General features: G+C 32.5%; 1 protein-coding gene across 6 annotated transcripts in view; it reads right to left on the minus strand.

Moving 5' to 3' along the window:
* TBC1D32 (TBC1 domain family member 32) overlaps positions 1–14,087 on the minus strand; it is a 246,750-nt gene that overhangs the window by 181,816 nt on the left and 50,847 nt on the right. For all 6 annotated transcript variants that reach the window (XR_001627115.2, XM_007484498.3, XM_001379912.5 and 3 more), the window contains 6 exons: positions 12,684–12,762; positions 12,409–12,512; positions 12,254–12,315; positions 4,289–4,433; positions 2,799–2,858; positions 461–551 (listed from right to left, as the gene is read on the minus strand). Coding sequence is in view for 5 of the 6 variants with exons in the window: in XM_007484498.3 (XP_007484560.1) it covers positions 461–551; positions 2,799–2,858; positions 4,289–4,433; positions 12,254–12,315; positions 12,409–12,512; positions 12,684–12,762 (541 nt within the window). In the remaining variant the exon portion in view is untranslated. The remainder of the gene's footprint in view (positions 1–460; positions 552–2,798; positions 2,859–4,288; positions 4,434–12,253; positions 12,316–12,408; positions 12,513–12,683; positions 12,763–14,087) is intronic.

The following is a 14,087-nucleotide window of genomic DNA, read 5'->3' on the forward strand; positions in this document are numbered from 1 at the left end:
TATAATTTAATTTACAAAAGTTATCATCTTTGCTGCCTAAATGCTATGTGGCTGAGAGTCTAATGGAGAAAATGGTGGAACAAATACAAATTCTATTATTCCTCTTATTCAATATTTTCCTTGCTAGCATATTTTTCACATGATAAAGATCTTCCTATCTAAGTCTGTGCAGGAAAGAAGTCATAATGAAATTTTAACAAGCCTCAATAACAGAATAATACACAGAAAAGTATAATTTCTGCAACTAATTCACTTTGATGTTTGTAAAGGGAAGCCATAATATTTAAGTTCTTTCAACATCAACAGATTTTTAAAGTGAGGAGAAATGGGGATGCTTCATTAAAAAACAAATAAGTAAATAAATAACGGATAGTAACTTTAATTCTAACAAAATTTGAACTCTAAAACCTCCAATTATAATTACGTTTATTATTTATAACTCAAGGAAAATGGCACTTACCACAATGTTTGGGACGTGTCAAATTTTCATCAGATCTCATAATCTCACATGATTCAAAATATTGAACACACTGTTGAACTGATGCTGTTATCTATCAAAAATAACAAACTATAAATGTCCTAGAAATCTGCACAGTTCCTAATTCTAGGGTTTAAGATAAATTAGTGCAGATCTAAAAAATGCTTTCAGAAAATAACTTAAGACAAATTTAAATTATGACTCACATTAGGTATGATAACATTTTTTAGGCTGCTGATAATTACTGACTCTATATGAATTACAACAATATGATGTGCTTAATGGTTTTTGAAATCCTTATGTGGGCCAAAGTATTTTTTCTATTAAAATCCTTGCCTTCTTTCTTGTAATCAGTACTAGTACTATGTATTGGTTCCATGGCAGAAGAGTAGTAAGCGCTAAACAATGGGAGTTAAGTGACTTGCCCAGGGTCCCATAGCTAGTTAGCATCTAAGGCCAAATTTGAATCCAGGCCCTCTTGTCTCTAGACTTAGCTTAATCCAATGAACCACCTAGCTGCCCCCAGTATTTTTCAAATATACTGTATACCCTATTAAAATGGTGACTTCAGGGGATAAGAACAATATATGACCTATAGTGAGTAATATAAAGCATTCCGTACACCAAGGGATATGATTTAACCTGTTAAATAACAAGATACATTTTTTTATAACTAGTTTTTTTCAGAGGAATTTATTGTATCTTTAAGGCTGAATTATCATGTTAAACTTTTCACATGAATGAACTAACCTGAGACATTCTTATTAACCCCAGCAGGAATTCTACTGAATTTTTAAGTGTATTTCTGTTGTTAAACGAATTTTCTTAATCTCTGCCTCTGTCTAGCTTAAGAGTGGAGAGAGCAGAGTTTCTCAGTGGATCAGAGAGCTGACAGGTTCAGTGAGCAGTGAGCCAGAGCTGAAGATTCCAATGGCAAGGAGACCAGGACACTGAGGAGACCAGGACACTGAGGAGAGGAAGGAAGAATGGCTTTCTAGAAGGAAGGGGTAAAACGGGAGTTGGTTAGGGAGGAGATAAAGGAAGCAAACACTGAGGGAAGAGGCTTTGCTCTAGAGAGCAAGAGGTTTGGCTCTCAGGCAAGGTGCTGCTGGCAGTTGGCTGGTGGTAGTTGGTTGTCTATTGTTTAGGGAATTAGAGAATAATTTACAGATAGAGTAGATTAGGCCTGGTGTGCCAGGCAGAAGAACCTGTCCTGAGAAGACAGAGGTAGTATTGGGATTTTTTAGGTGGTAGTTAGGAATTATTTATTAGTGAGACTTAGTTTAGGTCGACTTAAAGGTATAAGATTAATAATCTCTCTTTTTCTCTTTCCCATCTTTCCATCTATACTTCTTTTTAATTAAACAAAGCTTTTAATTAAACTGCTCTCCTCACTTTGTCAAACTCCTACATTTAACACTTAGGATACAATTCTGCTAATCAATGGATGACTGTGAAGATATGATTTCTATTTAAAGGTATTAATAAGGAAGTTAAGTCATGAGCAAGACTAGAGAATTGTTTCCTAACTCAGAAAGGACGATAATGACCTAGAAGGCTTCTGCCAACATGGGTCACAAAAGTATAAAGGAAGAGACAGGATAGGGACCGGGTGAGGGAAAACTTCTGTTCTGTGTCTCTCTGCTCAATGAAGCCCTTTATAAGGAGGAGAATAGAGAGGAGAGTATATCAATGTTTAACTAATTCTCATTTAAAGCATTCTTTCCCCATGTTTAACTAGGTCTCTCCCATTATCCTGTATGATCCTGAATATGTCTTTAAAAAAGGTTTCATGGTAACTTCTACAACTGGATTATAACAAATGTTAGCTAACTTTTCTAATAGATGTTATAGTATTATATAATCATTCTTTCAAGTTTCTGGTCCATTCATTATCTTTAATTCCTAAATTCATTTGGGCAATTTGAAAATTCTTGTTTCTGAGGTTTTTTGTATATTGCCTTTATTTCAGGTATCTAATGCTAAAAGCTATTCAAAATGACATTACATATAATTAATAAATAATGCTTTTACAAAATTATGCCATTCTTTATTCATTTGTAGAACATTATTTTGACACTAACCTTATGCAATTTCCAGCTTTGTTTTTCCCCTTGTCCATATAAGGCTTTCAATTTCAGTACTTTTGAGCTTTAAAGAATTCCAGTTTAAAAGGCTAAGTAAAAGCTTGGCTTGTGATTTTGCTCAGAGCATTTATCACAATACTTCTCTTTGGAAACTCTGGTTATGAAGATTTGTCTGCATAGCTTTTGCTTTTAGTAATACTATTTCCTCCAAATTCTTATATATTTGTACTTACCAGAGATTTATATTTTTTCTCAAGAAGTCGCAATACCACAGTTCTGCTATAGCATGCATGCTAAAATTAAGGGAGAAAATGGAAGTTATTTTTTATTTAATGTTCATATTATAACCCTCCAGATCAGTTTTTCTGCATCATTTCCAATAATTATATAATTAATGACACAATAAATTAAGTTTTTAGTCATCCTAATCAGTACCAAGCAGATTTTTCTATCAGCATTGGATTAAGACCAAAGCAATCAAGAGAACTAAAATGAATGAATGCATTTCACAAAACTATTTTGTCATTAAGAGATGAAAGAAAAAATATTCCCTATTTTATTTTTACTCAAATATTATAGTAAGCCTTTTTTCTTACACTACAAATAGGTCAAGAGCTAAGCACAGAATAGTAGGAGAGAGTAGATATGGGTTTTCAAAACAAAGACCTCTAGATAAGGAAACATCCACTAGCAATGTAGAATGGTCCTTCTGCAGGACCTCTGCAATTTTTCCTCTTAGAGCATTGCCAGGAATTAGTAAAAGAGTAAAGATATTTGGGGTGCATAACATCAGTCAATCTGTATATATCAGAGACAAGAGTTGAAGCTAAATCTTCCTGGCAGAGGTTGACTTTAAAGATGGTCCTCCCCACACATTTAGAGATAGAAAAAGGGATCTAGATAGTGAATGTGATAGAAGGGGATGAATTTCTGCTTACATTGGGCTACTCTGATCACTTTAAAATGCCAAGTAAATGAATTATTACTTTCATTTTCTCAAAAATCAAGCACAGAAACAAAATTCTTGTTGAGTTTGTTGCTCATCATATTACTCATAATTGTACTGTATAGTTAGGTGAATGGCATAAAATTTTACCATATGTAACCTATCAGAAATTTTATCAGAAATTTTTACTCTATCTTAGGGATGTAGACATGATCTGATTTCTTTCTAAAGCTCCACCATTTTTTGTTACTCATTGCCATCTATAACTGTCAAGTCATGTTCTTTCCAAGCAACACAAAACAAAAAGGAAGAGGGATAATCAGAGCTTTGGAGCAAAAGTACTATCCAAATGACACAGTTATAAACATTTAGCAACAGCTATAGAGGTAGCAGCACCATTTCACTAGAAAAAATTTTGTTGCAAATTTAGTTTATTACCAACCAGCAGCGGAAAGTTCCTGGAGAAATGTTGGTGGACACAATTGTGTCTAAAATACACTTTCTGAATGACAAGATTGGGCTTCTGCCATCAACTTGTTGGCACAGGATAAATTAAATGCTTCTTTTTTTCTCCATTGATCTATTCTCCATATTTAAAATTATATATATTAAATTTAAGTATTTTGATTGAAAATATCTAAAATAATTTAGCATTATATTACCCTCAATAACAATACACTGAATGAATGCATTTTAATACATTTTTAAAATCGCTGCCTATATTAAACAGAGGATTAAAGAACTTAAAATTTATTAGCACAATCTATGTTCTCTTACCATCCATTTTTTGAACCACACAGCTTTGACATCAAGTAATGCCAAGAAATAGATTGGATCCAAAATCTTTTGAGAGACAAGGAGACTTTGATCATGCTTAATTGATAATAGCGAAAGAGTACTCTCCACAATTTCTTCCATATACCTTGAAATTAAAAAACAAAACAATACATTAATTTTAGAATAATATCACTGATTTAGGTGACCTTAGAGGTCATGTAGTTCAATTCCCTCATTTTGATTCATAGAAGAGAGATAAAAGAATAAACACATATTTAAAAATTATGTTATGGTAGGCATGTTTTAAAAATAAGCAAAGTCTTAATGTCCAATAATAATGTTCCAAGACTATTATCCTCACTCTAGTGCACTGTAGTGAGTAAATTCTTAATTAACAAGTAATTAGAGATATTTTGATAATTTGTAATAAGTGGTTGGCTAAGATATTATGGGTTGAATGACCTAAGCTCCTTTAAATTCAGACAGTGGAATCCTCAAGAGATGATAGGAAAAGAATTCCCAGATTCCCCTAGCAGGGGGCAGTTAGGAATTCTACACATTCTTTGAGTTTGAGGCTCAGAGAGTGGACAGTTGGTGCTTTTCCTCAGATATTTCTTGAGGATTTTGGAGATAGCTGGTTGGGAATAACATCTTGTGTTTGAGCAGACTGAAGAAGGATTCAAAGACAAAGTGGGTGTGACTCTAACTGTTGCCTGATTTTAACAGAGAGGGCAGAAGAGAACATCACTTCTACAAACCCTGAAGTGTCTGTCTTCTAGTCAGAGCTGGAGCTTGAAAATTGGAGAGAGACAGAGAAGGCTGAATTGATTATTTGAAGACATAATATAAAAATATTTCTAAAACAGAGTAGATTATATAGATAGAAATATATTTTAGATAGATTAAGGAGTTATAGCATAGGCCTGGTTTCCAGGCAGAAGATGATCCTCACAGAGTTTTTAGTTGGTGTTTTTTGGGTTTCAATTAGAATTCATAGCTTAGGGAAATATGTGTGTGTGTGTGTGTGTGTGTGTGTGTGTGTGTGTGTATGTGTGTGTATATATAAAATCAATATATTTCATACTTTCCTTTCCTTTCCCTGCATTCTTATAGTTACAATAAATAGGGTTTTTCTATAACTCTCAAATTGATTTCCTCAACTGCAAAGTTCAGCCATTTCTCCAACTGTCATCAACCAGATATCATTAAACCTAATAGCCTACCAATGTCTATTGATAACTATTGATATGAATACCAATCGATATAAGGGTCAAAATCTCCCATAACAAGTGGTAAGCCAAAAAGGACGACAACCTTTTGTTTTAAACCAACTGTTTATTTTAGAGGGGAGAAATACAAACAGTTTTTCTCTTCAGCACCACAGGGGGAGCTGAAGAGCTGTCTTTGACCAACTGTCAGAAGCATTCTCAGAGTGAGAAACAGGGGCTGTATTTAGTGAAAGAAATTAATAGAGAAGATTATCTTTTAACAACAACATGAATATGGGGAATATAACCCAAATTTTTACCAAGGAGAAACCAGGGTATATTAAGGAAATACCAGTACCACAGGCAATACTAGATTTACTTTGCCTTACATTATTGGATATATTAAAATGAATTCCACTAGATCAGTGTAGAATATTGGTAAGGCTTATGATTAGGATGTCTATACTGTACATCCTAAATATAATAACAATACAACAACAACAACAAAAACTAAAGGAAAAAGATATGAAAATGGATTACTTGGAAACTTTATAATTAAACAAGGACAGCTTATTGAACAAATGTTAAAGGAACTAAGCTAGAACAAGAGACCATGAGACTGAACAACACTATGGGAGGTTTCTTTCCCCTACACGAAGTCCTAGTGTTAACCTCAGAACAACTTATTAATGATCGCTATCACAAAGGGTTTACCCAAGCTGATACAGACAGCTTTAAGAAGGGTAATCCCTCATTTAAAGAGGAACCTGTGGTTGTGATAAAGAAATTTGAGAAGATAATTAAGCAATTCGATCCTGACTATCTGGACTTTGAAATTTTACTTGATGTGCTTTCGACAAAGCAGGAAAAGGACAAAATTGTGACTGAAACAACTGAACAGCCTCTTGTGAATCCCAAATGGGAGATAAATTCATAGGAAGGATATGATCAGCTGGTGAAAGTGAGCCAGCTATGCTTAAAACAATGAGGGAGTTCTCAAATAGGCCAGGGACCTAGACTAAATTTGAAAGAGACAAGAAAGTGGAGAGACACCTTCCACTTTTATGGACAAGCAAATAGACCTAGGAGAACACTACCTAGGATGGGACATCTCTAGGGAACAGGATGGGAAGCATTTAAAAGGCAATTTGTCAAAAATTCATGTAAAGTGGTTAAAAATTCTTTCCAGCAACAATGTTCAGATTGGAGTGATATGGGGTTAGATGAATTACGAAGGGTAGCATCCTACATTTACAATGCTGACAAAGATAAACATGATGAGGCTAATAATGAGACAATTGAAGACCTGAAGCAGGAGACAGAGAAATCAGAAGTTCAAGCTGAATAAAGCAGAAAAGCATTATAAAATTGTAGCTCCAAAGACAGAATATAAGCAGGTAGCCAAGGCAGTTTAATAGTCCACAAAGGAATTTTATAATGAGCAAGGTCCAAGGTGCTATATGTGTAGCAGGAGAGGCCACCTGATGAGGGATTGTAGATTCTGGGGGACAGGTGTTTAGAGAGAATGGAGGTGTCTTTCCTAATAACTTCAGGGGCAATTCATATTATAGACTCAACCAATATAACCAAGGCAGAGGCTATAATGGGTATAATGGCTTTAGAGGCAATGGGTTTGGAAATGCATTCAGGTATGATTATCAAGATAGGAGGAATAATTGTCCAAATGTTTATCAGAGAAATAACCAGACTGCAGCAATGCAATCATATATAAAGAATGGGGCCTGTCCAAAATATTCACAAGTGGTTAGTGGTAACATCCAAAAGCAAGATTCTCAAAAGGTTGCACATGGTGGTCAGTTATGAAGGTTTTCCAGGGGAGGTGGAGCTGTTAATATTGAAAATGGAAAAATCCTAAAATCCATTCATCCTTAGAAACTATTTAATAATTCACAGAAACTTTTTACAATCTTTTGAAGATAATGAAAAAAAAAGGGAAAAAAAGATAAAATCCCAGATTCAATCAAATTAACTGAGTAGAATTTAATTAAGACATTTGAATTATTTCAATTGTAACAATAAAGCAGACTTTTAATAATTCATAATTTAAAATTCATGTGTAATATTATTTAATTTCAAAACCTACAAATCTTTTATTAGATGAATATTAAGAAAGATAAAAACATTTTAATTCTACATCATTACATTGAATCTATAATATATTCCAGATACCTATATCCAACATTCCATCCAGTGACTTCCTTAAAATCCCATCTTCTAGAGGAAACCTTTCACAACTTAATTCTAGTGCCTTCCCTTTTTTCTAATTATCTTGTATACAGCTTGTCTGTATATATTAGTTTGTTTGTTGTCTCTCCATAAGACTATAAGGAAAGAGTTGTCTTGTTTGTCTTTTTCTAACCCCAATGATTAGCACAGTGCCTGCTATATAACAAACTATTATTTTACTAGTTGATTAATAAATGATATTATTTTTCACTAAAAGTAAAAAGCCAAGACAATATATCAAAAAATAAGTCAAAAAGACTTCTATAAATTAATACCATTTAAAATCCATTTAGATGTACATTTACCATTTAAATATATGCCTTTATACAAAAATTGAATAATTCACTAATATGCAAAGAAATCTAAGGTATAAGTGAACAAAAAGTATTGCATGATCTGATACCCTTCAAAGAGAAAAAATGAAATTTTGACTAACTATTCACCTTAATCCTATTTCAGTTATTAATAATGTAACTTTTAAGAAAATAGAATGAAAAGAAATGACACAATAAACTAGGAAATGGAAGAAAAAGTTCTAGTAAATTTGTTGCTCTGTTGAGAGACCAACTAGTTAGGAAAGAATATCTGTTAAGACAGAAAAAAGGTAAATAGGAGGTGCAGGGATGTTACTGGAAATTATATTCATCTAAGGCAGAGTTACAATGTCCATATAAATAACAATAGCTCTGCAATCCTCTGCTTTTCATTCATCAAATTATTAACAACTCTATTCAGAAAGGTTACCATGCCAAATCATCACAAAATAAAAAGAATTAACAAAGTCTTAATTGAGTAAATACTATAATTGCAGTATTGCAGGAACTAGACAATATGTATAAAATTTGGTCTCTATCTTCCAGAAGACTATAATTTAGTGAAGAAAAAAAGTCTTAAGAGATATGGGAAAAATTAATGGTCATTCAAGACAATACTTAACTAAATGTTTAAAATGTTACAATGAAAATATATATTTAAAAAATAAAGGTTGGAAATCAATGAAGAATGGAATTATCAGGAAAAGATTTACAGAGAAGCACAGTCTTCAAGAATATCTAAGACTTGCTTAAAGGAAGGAGAGATGGAAGGTATTCTAGGCAAGAGAGATAGAAGGAGAAAAAGGTAAAGCAGGAAGGAATTTAATGGCAAATAATAGATATCAAGTACAGAGGCAAGGAAAAAAATTCAGCATCTACTTGAACAGATTTGGTCCCACAGACAGCTGTGAGAAATAAGAGTGAAAATATAAATATATATGATAATATCCTCTCATCTTTCAAGGTATACTTGGACAAACATAACATAAATTCCAATTTTATCTGAACCTTAATTCTTTAATTCAACCTCTGTGAGGGGTTATTCGTAAAGTATTTGATGGACATTAGCAGTAAGGTGAAATCTATGAACCTCTTCTCAGAATGTCGTTAAATCCATAAAATAAAATATTTAAGATAACAAATTATACTGAAATACAGTTATCAAAATATTTTTTTAAATATTAGGTTTGTGGACTTTCATTTAAGTATTCCTATTCTATAATGCATTCAGAATCAACAAATAGATTTAGTATTTGTTATGTCATACCACTGTGACCATCTATCATTAGAAGTGGCCAATCTATGCAATTCAGGTAAAATGGCATATACTTCATGGAAAGATAATCATCTCTCAACTTCATTTCTTAAAAGCAGTGAATACTTTCTTCGACCTTGTTTAAAAACTTGTTTCACAGTCACAAAAAAACCAACTCTCTCAACTTTGCAACTCCAAGTGAATGATTCTTTGGAGTAGCGACTGAAATTATAAAAATGCTAAGTCTAGTTCTGTGAATTTAGGAAGATGGTACTCTTTGCTATACCACCAGCAGTATCTGTCAGAAAGGAAACTGGACACCCCAAAGCATAACTTCATACACAAAAATGTGCTTTTGCGTCATAGGCAGACAACATTAAAAGCACAGCTTGATTTAAAGAAGTAAAATCAGGGTCTTTCCTCAAGAAGTGAAAGGGGTGGTGGGGAAACAAGGAAATAAAAACAGTTAAAATGAACAATATCCAAGAGTTCAGCTCCCAACCAGAATTTAAACAAGCCCCACAAGTACTGATAACTAGCTTGCTGGTGGGTGATAGGAATGTGAAGTCTGAAGAGGAACAATCTCCCTTTGTCTACCTCAATATAAAACCAACACAGATCCTCAAATTTGCAAGACATCCAGAATTGACTTCAGTCTTGGAGTTGTTTGTCTGGACTCCTGTTACATTAAGTTTGCTTCATTTCCCCAGACCAGAATAGTAGGGTGCTAAGGTGATGGGGAAGCAGAGAACATGCTTTGTATCTTTGTTCTACGAGGGAATACATACATCCGCTGAAGTTACTAATATACTTTTAATTCATTAGCTTATTCTAGGCCAAACTCTTTCATAGAGCATAAAATATAATTTTAAAGTTGGAATAAAGTAGAATATCATTTAGTCTAACACATTTGTTTTAAAAATGAGGAATTTTGGCACATGAAAGGAGAGTCATAAAACTAAATATACATTAGAAACTAAACTGTTAATTGGCATCACTGAAAGCGTCGGGATTAGAACAAAGATCTTCTGACTCTACTTAGTTACCACATATATATGTATTTATGTATGTGCATATATATATTTATATGTATATGTATGTATTATAAAAATTTTAATTATATCTTAATAATAAAAATATTATATTTTAGGAGGTTTATGATCATTAGAAATCAAGGAATAAAGAGGACACAAAATAAAAACTACATGCCCATGGCTGGTTAGCCATTTTCAAAATCCCCATCTTACCACTATCACCGCTGATTGCTGCATCATGCCAAAGAGGGCATGGGATGTGTTACCGCCAATTAAATATCAATAATGTGATCTCGCCGATGTGGAGACGCAGGAGAGATTATAGGGAATTTTGGGAAATACTAAGGACTTCTGGGGAATGAAGTCAAAGGTTCAAAATCTCCATTTATACAGTATGTATGTATATTCAACCAGAATCAAGAAGAAACCAAGTGTTGTCAAAGGGTTAATAAAATATGTTTTAATGTATGGATTCCTTGCTAGGATCCACTCTGACCAACACGAATATTTTGAGAGCAAGCTGCTAAAGGAAACACTGTTCTTGACATATATCAAAAAGTCTAAACCTATTCTTTATCATCCAAAAAGAGAACCAGAGCCTGAACAATTTAATCACATACCTTCAAATATGTTGGGAAACTCTTATACCTATGTGTCATTTCTAGGATATATAGAATTCCATCATTCTTATAGGTTTTATACCATATATCTACTTCTATTTGGGTGAAAAAAAACACACATATTAATATAATCTGAGAGAAGTCAACCAACTTGCCATAGTTTGGCATTTAGAGGGCTTAAAAATAAATAAGCCTGAATTGACAAGTAATTAAACAAGGACTAAAACCTAGCTTTCTTCAGATCCTTCTTAGTCCAATTCTAATTCCATGCTTTCTATGTGTTCTATACAACAAATTATTTAGAATTAAATTATAGTTTAAAAAATACAATAGGGCAATGTAAAGTTATTATTTTGATAATACATGAATAAATTAATTAAATCACAGAAAAGTTCCATATTTCTATTCCTAAATATCAAATAAAGTACTATATTAAGTGTAAAGGTTAAATTAGGAATTTTGACAAAATAAGAGAATAGCTTTTAATAATTTAAGTTTTAATTAGAATATAGTAGAGTTGTAAATTAATATTATCCTTTTAAGTCAGAGAAAAGAAAACTTATAGCAGCTTTTAACAATTAACAATTTTGTTTAATTAAAATAGAGATAGTAAAAGAACATAGTAAAATTAATATAGTAAAGGTGAGAAATATAGGAAAGAGGTAGAGAAAGAAAATTTCCTAATGTCTATACTCGTTATCCTATAACAAGCTATAACTACCTATAATTACTACCTAAACTGCCATTAAAGCAAAGAGAAAGTCCAGCTGATCACTCTTCAGTTCAGCTCACAAGGCAGAATATGAATACATGTACTCATATTATATGTGTGTGTGTGTGTGTGTGTGTGTGTGTGTGTGTGTATATATATATATATATATATATATATATATATATATATATATATATATATATCCCAACCACCAACTAATCATCAACCCACACCATCAGCAACCAACTCCCAACTCACACCCAGCTTCATTGCAAGACCTAACTGTCAGTAACTGACAAATCCCCCAACTGATGCTGACCCTTTTATATCTTTATCTACCTCACTTCCTGTCCCTATGGATCCTCCTTCCTGTCTCTATGGTTTCTACTTTCTGTGACTGTGGGCTGCTTAATCCCTACACATCACTATGGTAAAAGGACCTCCAGGTCCCCTGTTAAATTAAAAAAGGAATAAAGAACTCATTTTTTACATAAGTTTCATGTGAAATATGAGAAGTAGTTAATATCCATATCTATACTTTTGGATTTAGATATAATATTTCATAAAGGACTTACTTCTCTGGATGACGAATCCAAAAAGACGGAACCTCCTTTTGGTATTCATTTAGAAGACGTACCTATAAGGAAGACAAAAATACAATTAAAAAAAAACACAAAAATTCTGAAATATAAACAAAATACAAAGGAATGTGTATTTAATCAATATATACCTTTTTAAGTAAACGGATCACATTAGGATGAGTAACATCTACCCCAGTCAACAGAGTTGGAATATGGTTTTCACTCGAAAGGAAATATAATTCCAGATGTCTAGCTAAAAAAGTAAAATATAATAGCAGAATATAATTATACCACATATTTGGTATTCTTCGATAGCTATTCTCCATCCATTTTCAAAGCTATGCATGTTTATATATTACTGTGTATAAGTATATAAATATATATATGTAAGAAAAATATGAGAAAACATTTATAACAAACATACCTAAGCTTGTATAAATTTCTTTGGTCATGTGCAGTGGTGAAAGAGTAAATGTCTGTGCATAGAATTTCAAAATTCGATCCTATGAGGAAAAAAAGAAAAAAAATTTACACCAAAAATGACAATTGGAGAAAATAAAGAGGAATCTGTGTGACACAAATGGTTGTTTTAACTAAGAAAAATTGAATTTTTTCCAAAGAATAGTCCCTTCAAGGAACAAATCCAAGGAAGAGAAGTTAGTCATTCACATACCTATTTAGATTGCTACTTATAAAAGAACAGATGCTTAAATGCTGGTCAAAGCAGATTATTACAAAATGACAAAGAATAACCAATTAACCACTTTGGTATGTTTTGGGATACATACACATTTTAAAACCTATCACAGCTTAGAACATTTGTAAGAGACAATAAACTATAGAAAGGAAATAGTCACAATATCCTATGTCCTGAATTTAATCACTATTTTTTTCAACTCCTATTCCCAAAGAAAAGTAACATATAGCTAATTCTGATGGCACTGGGGAAAGAGCTCTAGTCTTATAGTTTTGCTACCATAGGGAGCTCCAGATAAGCAAAACACTTCTATAAAGTTGTTCTGCAGGTTGAATCTAATTTCTGTATGCACCATTAACCTGCCCAGAATCCCATAGTCAGGATGTTTTGGAGATACAAGTTAAATCTGAATCTTCCTCACTCCAAATATCTTAATGTCATTAAGACTGAAAATACAGGAAATCTGCCCAGGGTCACACCACCAGTATGTGTGAAAAGTAGAAACTGAATACAGATCTTCCCAGATTAAAGGCCAGTTCTCTTTCCGCTCTCTCTACTTTCATGATGAAAATATTAATAAATATTTTATTATATATGTATACATTGTTTTAATATGTTATACATTTATTATGTTAAACAATATGTTATATAAAATAGGAGAAACTCATAAATTCCCTTTAATTAATTTCAAACTGTAACAACTTGAACATCTATAGGAATGGGCTGAACAGTAATCATGAATTTTGCACAGCCTTACATGAAGTAGACCCACTAGCAAGTGATTGAAAACTTCCTTTAGTAATCCTGAGAGATTTGTGCCAAATCTAAGATACTTCATCTTCAGCAAGCCAAAAGTACAGCAAACTGGTAGAAATTCATAACACTAACTAATGGTAATATACTTTTTATATACTGCTTCAAGTCATAGTCTTTTACAAAAAAAAATGTCACTAGAACCACAGAATCAAAGTTAAAATAAATATTTAGTGCACATATTAGTTAGGAATGAAAATAATTTCTTCCTGAATATCCTAATCCAAAATGACTGTTTCTATAACCTTTTCTCCTATTTCAAAATTCAACTGATCATTTTAAATGTTATGGTACTATCCAATACTATAAAAGAACCCA

Source organism: Monodelphis domestica, chromosome 2 (genome assembly GCF_027887165.1).
Source record: "Monodelphis domestica isolate mMonDom1 chromosome 2, mMonDom1.pri, whole genome shotgun sequence".
NCBI classification, from domain to species: Eukaryota; Metazoa; Chordata; class Mammalia; order Didelphimorphia; family Didelphidae; genus Monodelphis; species Monodelphis domestica.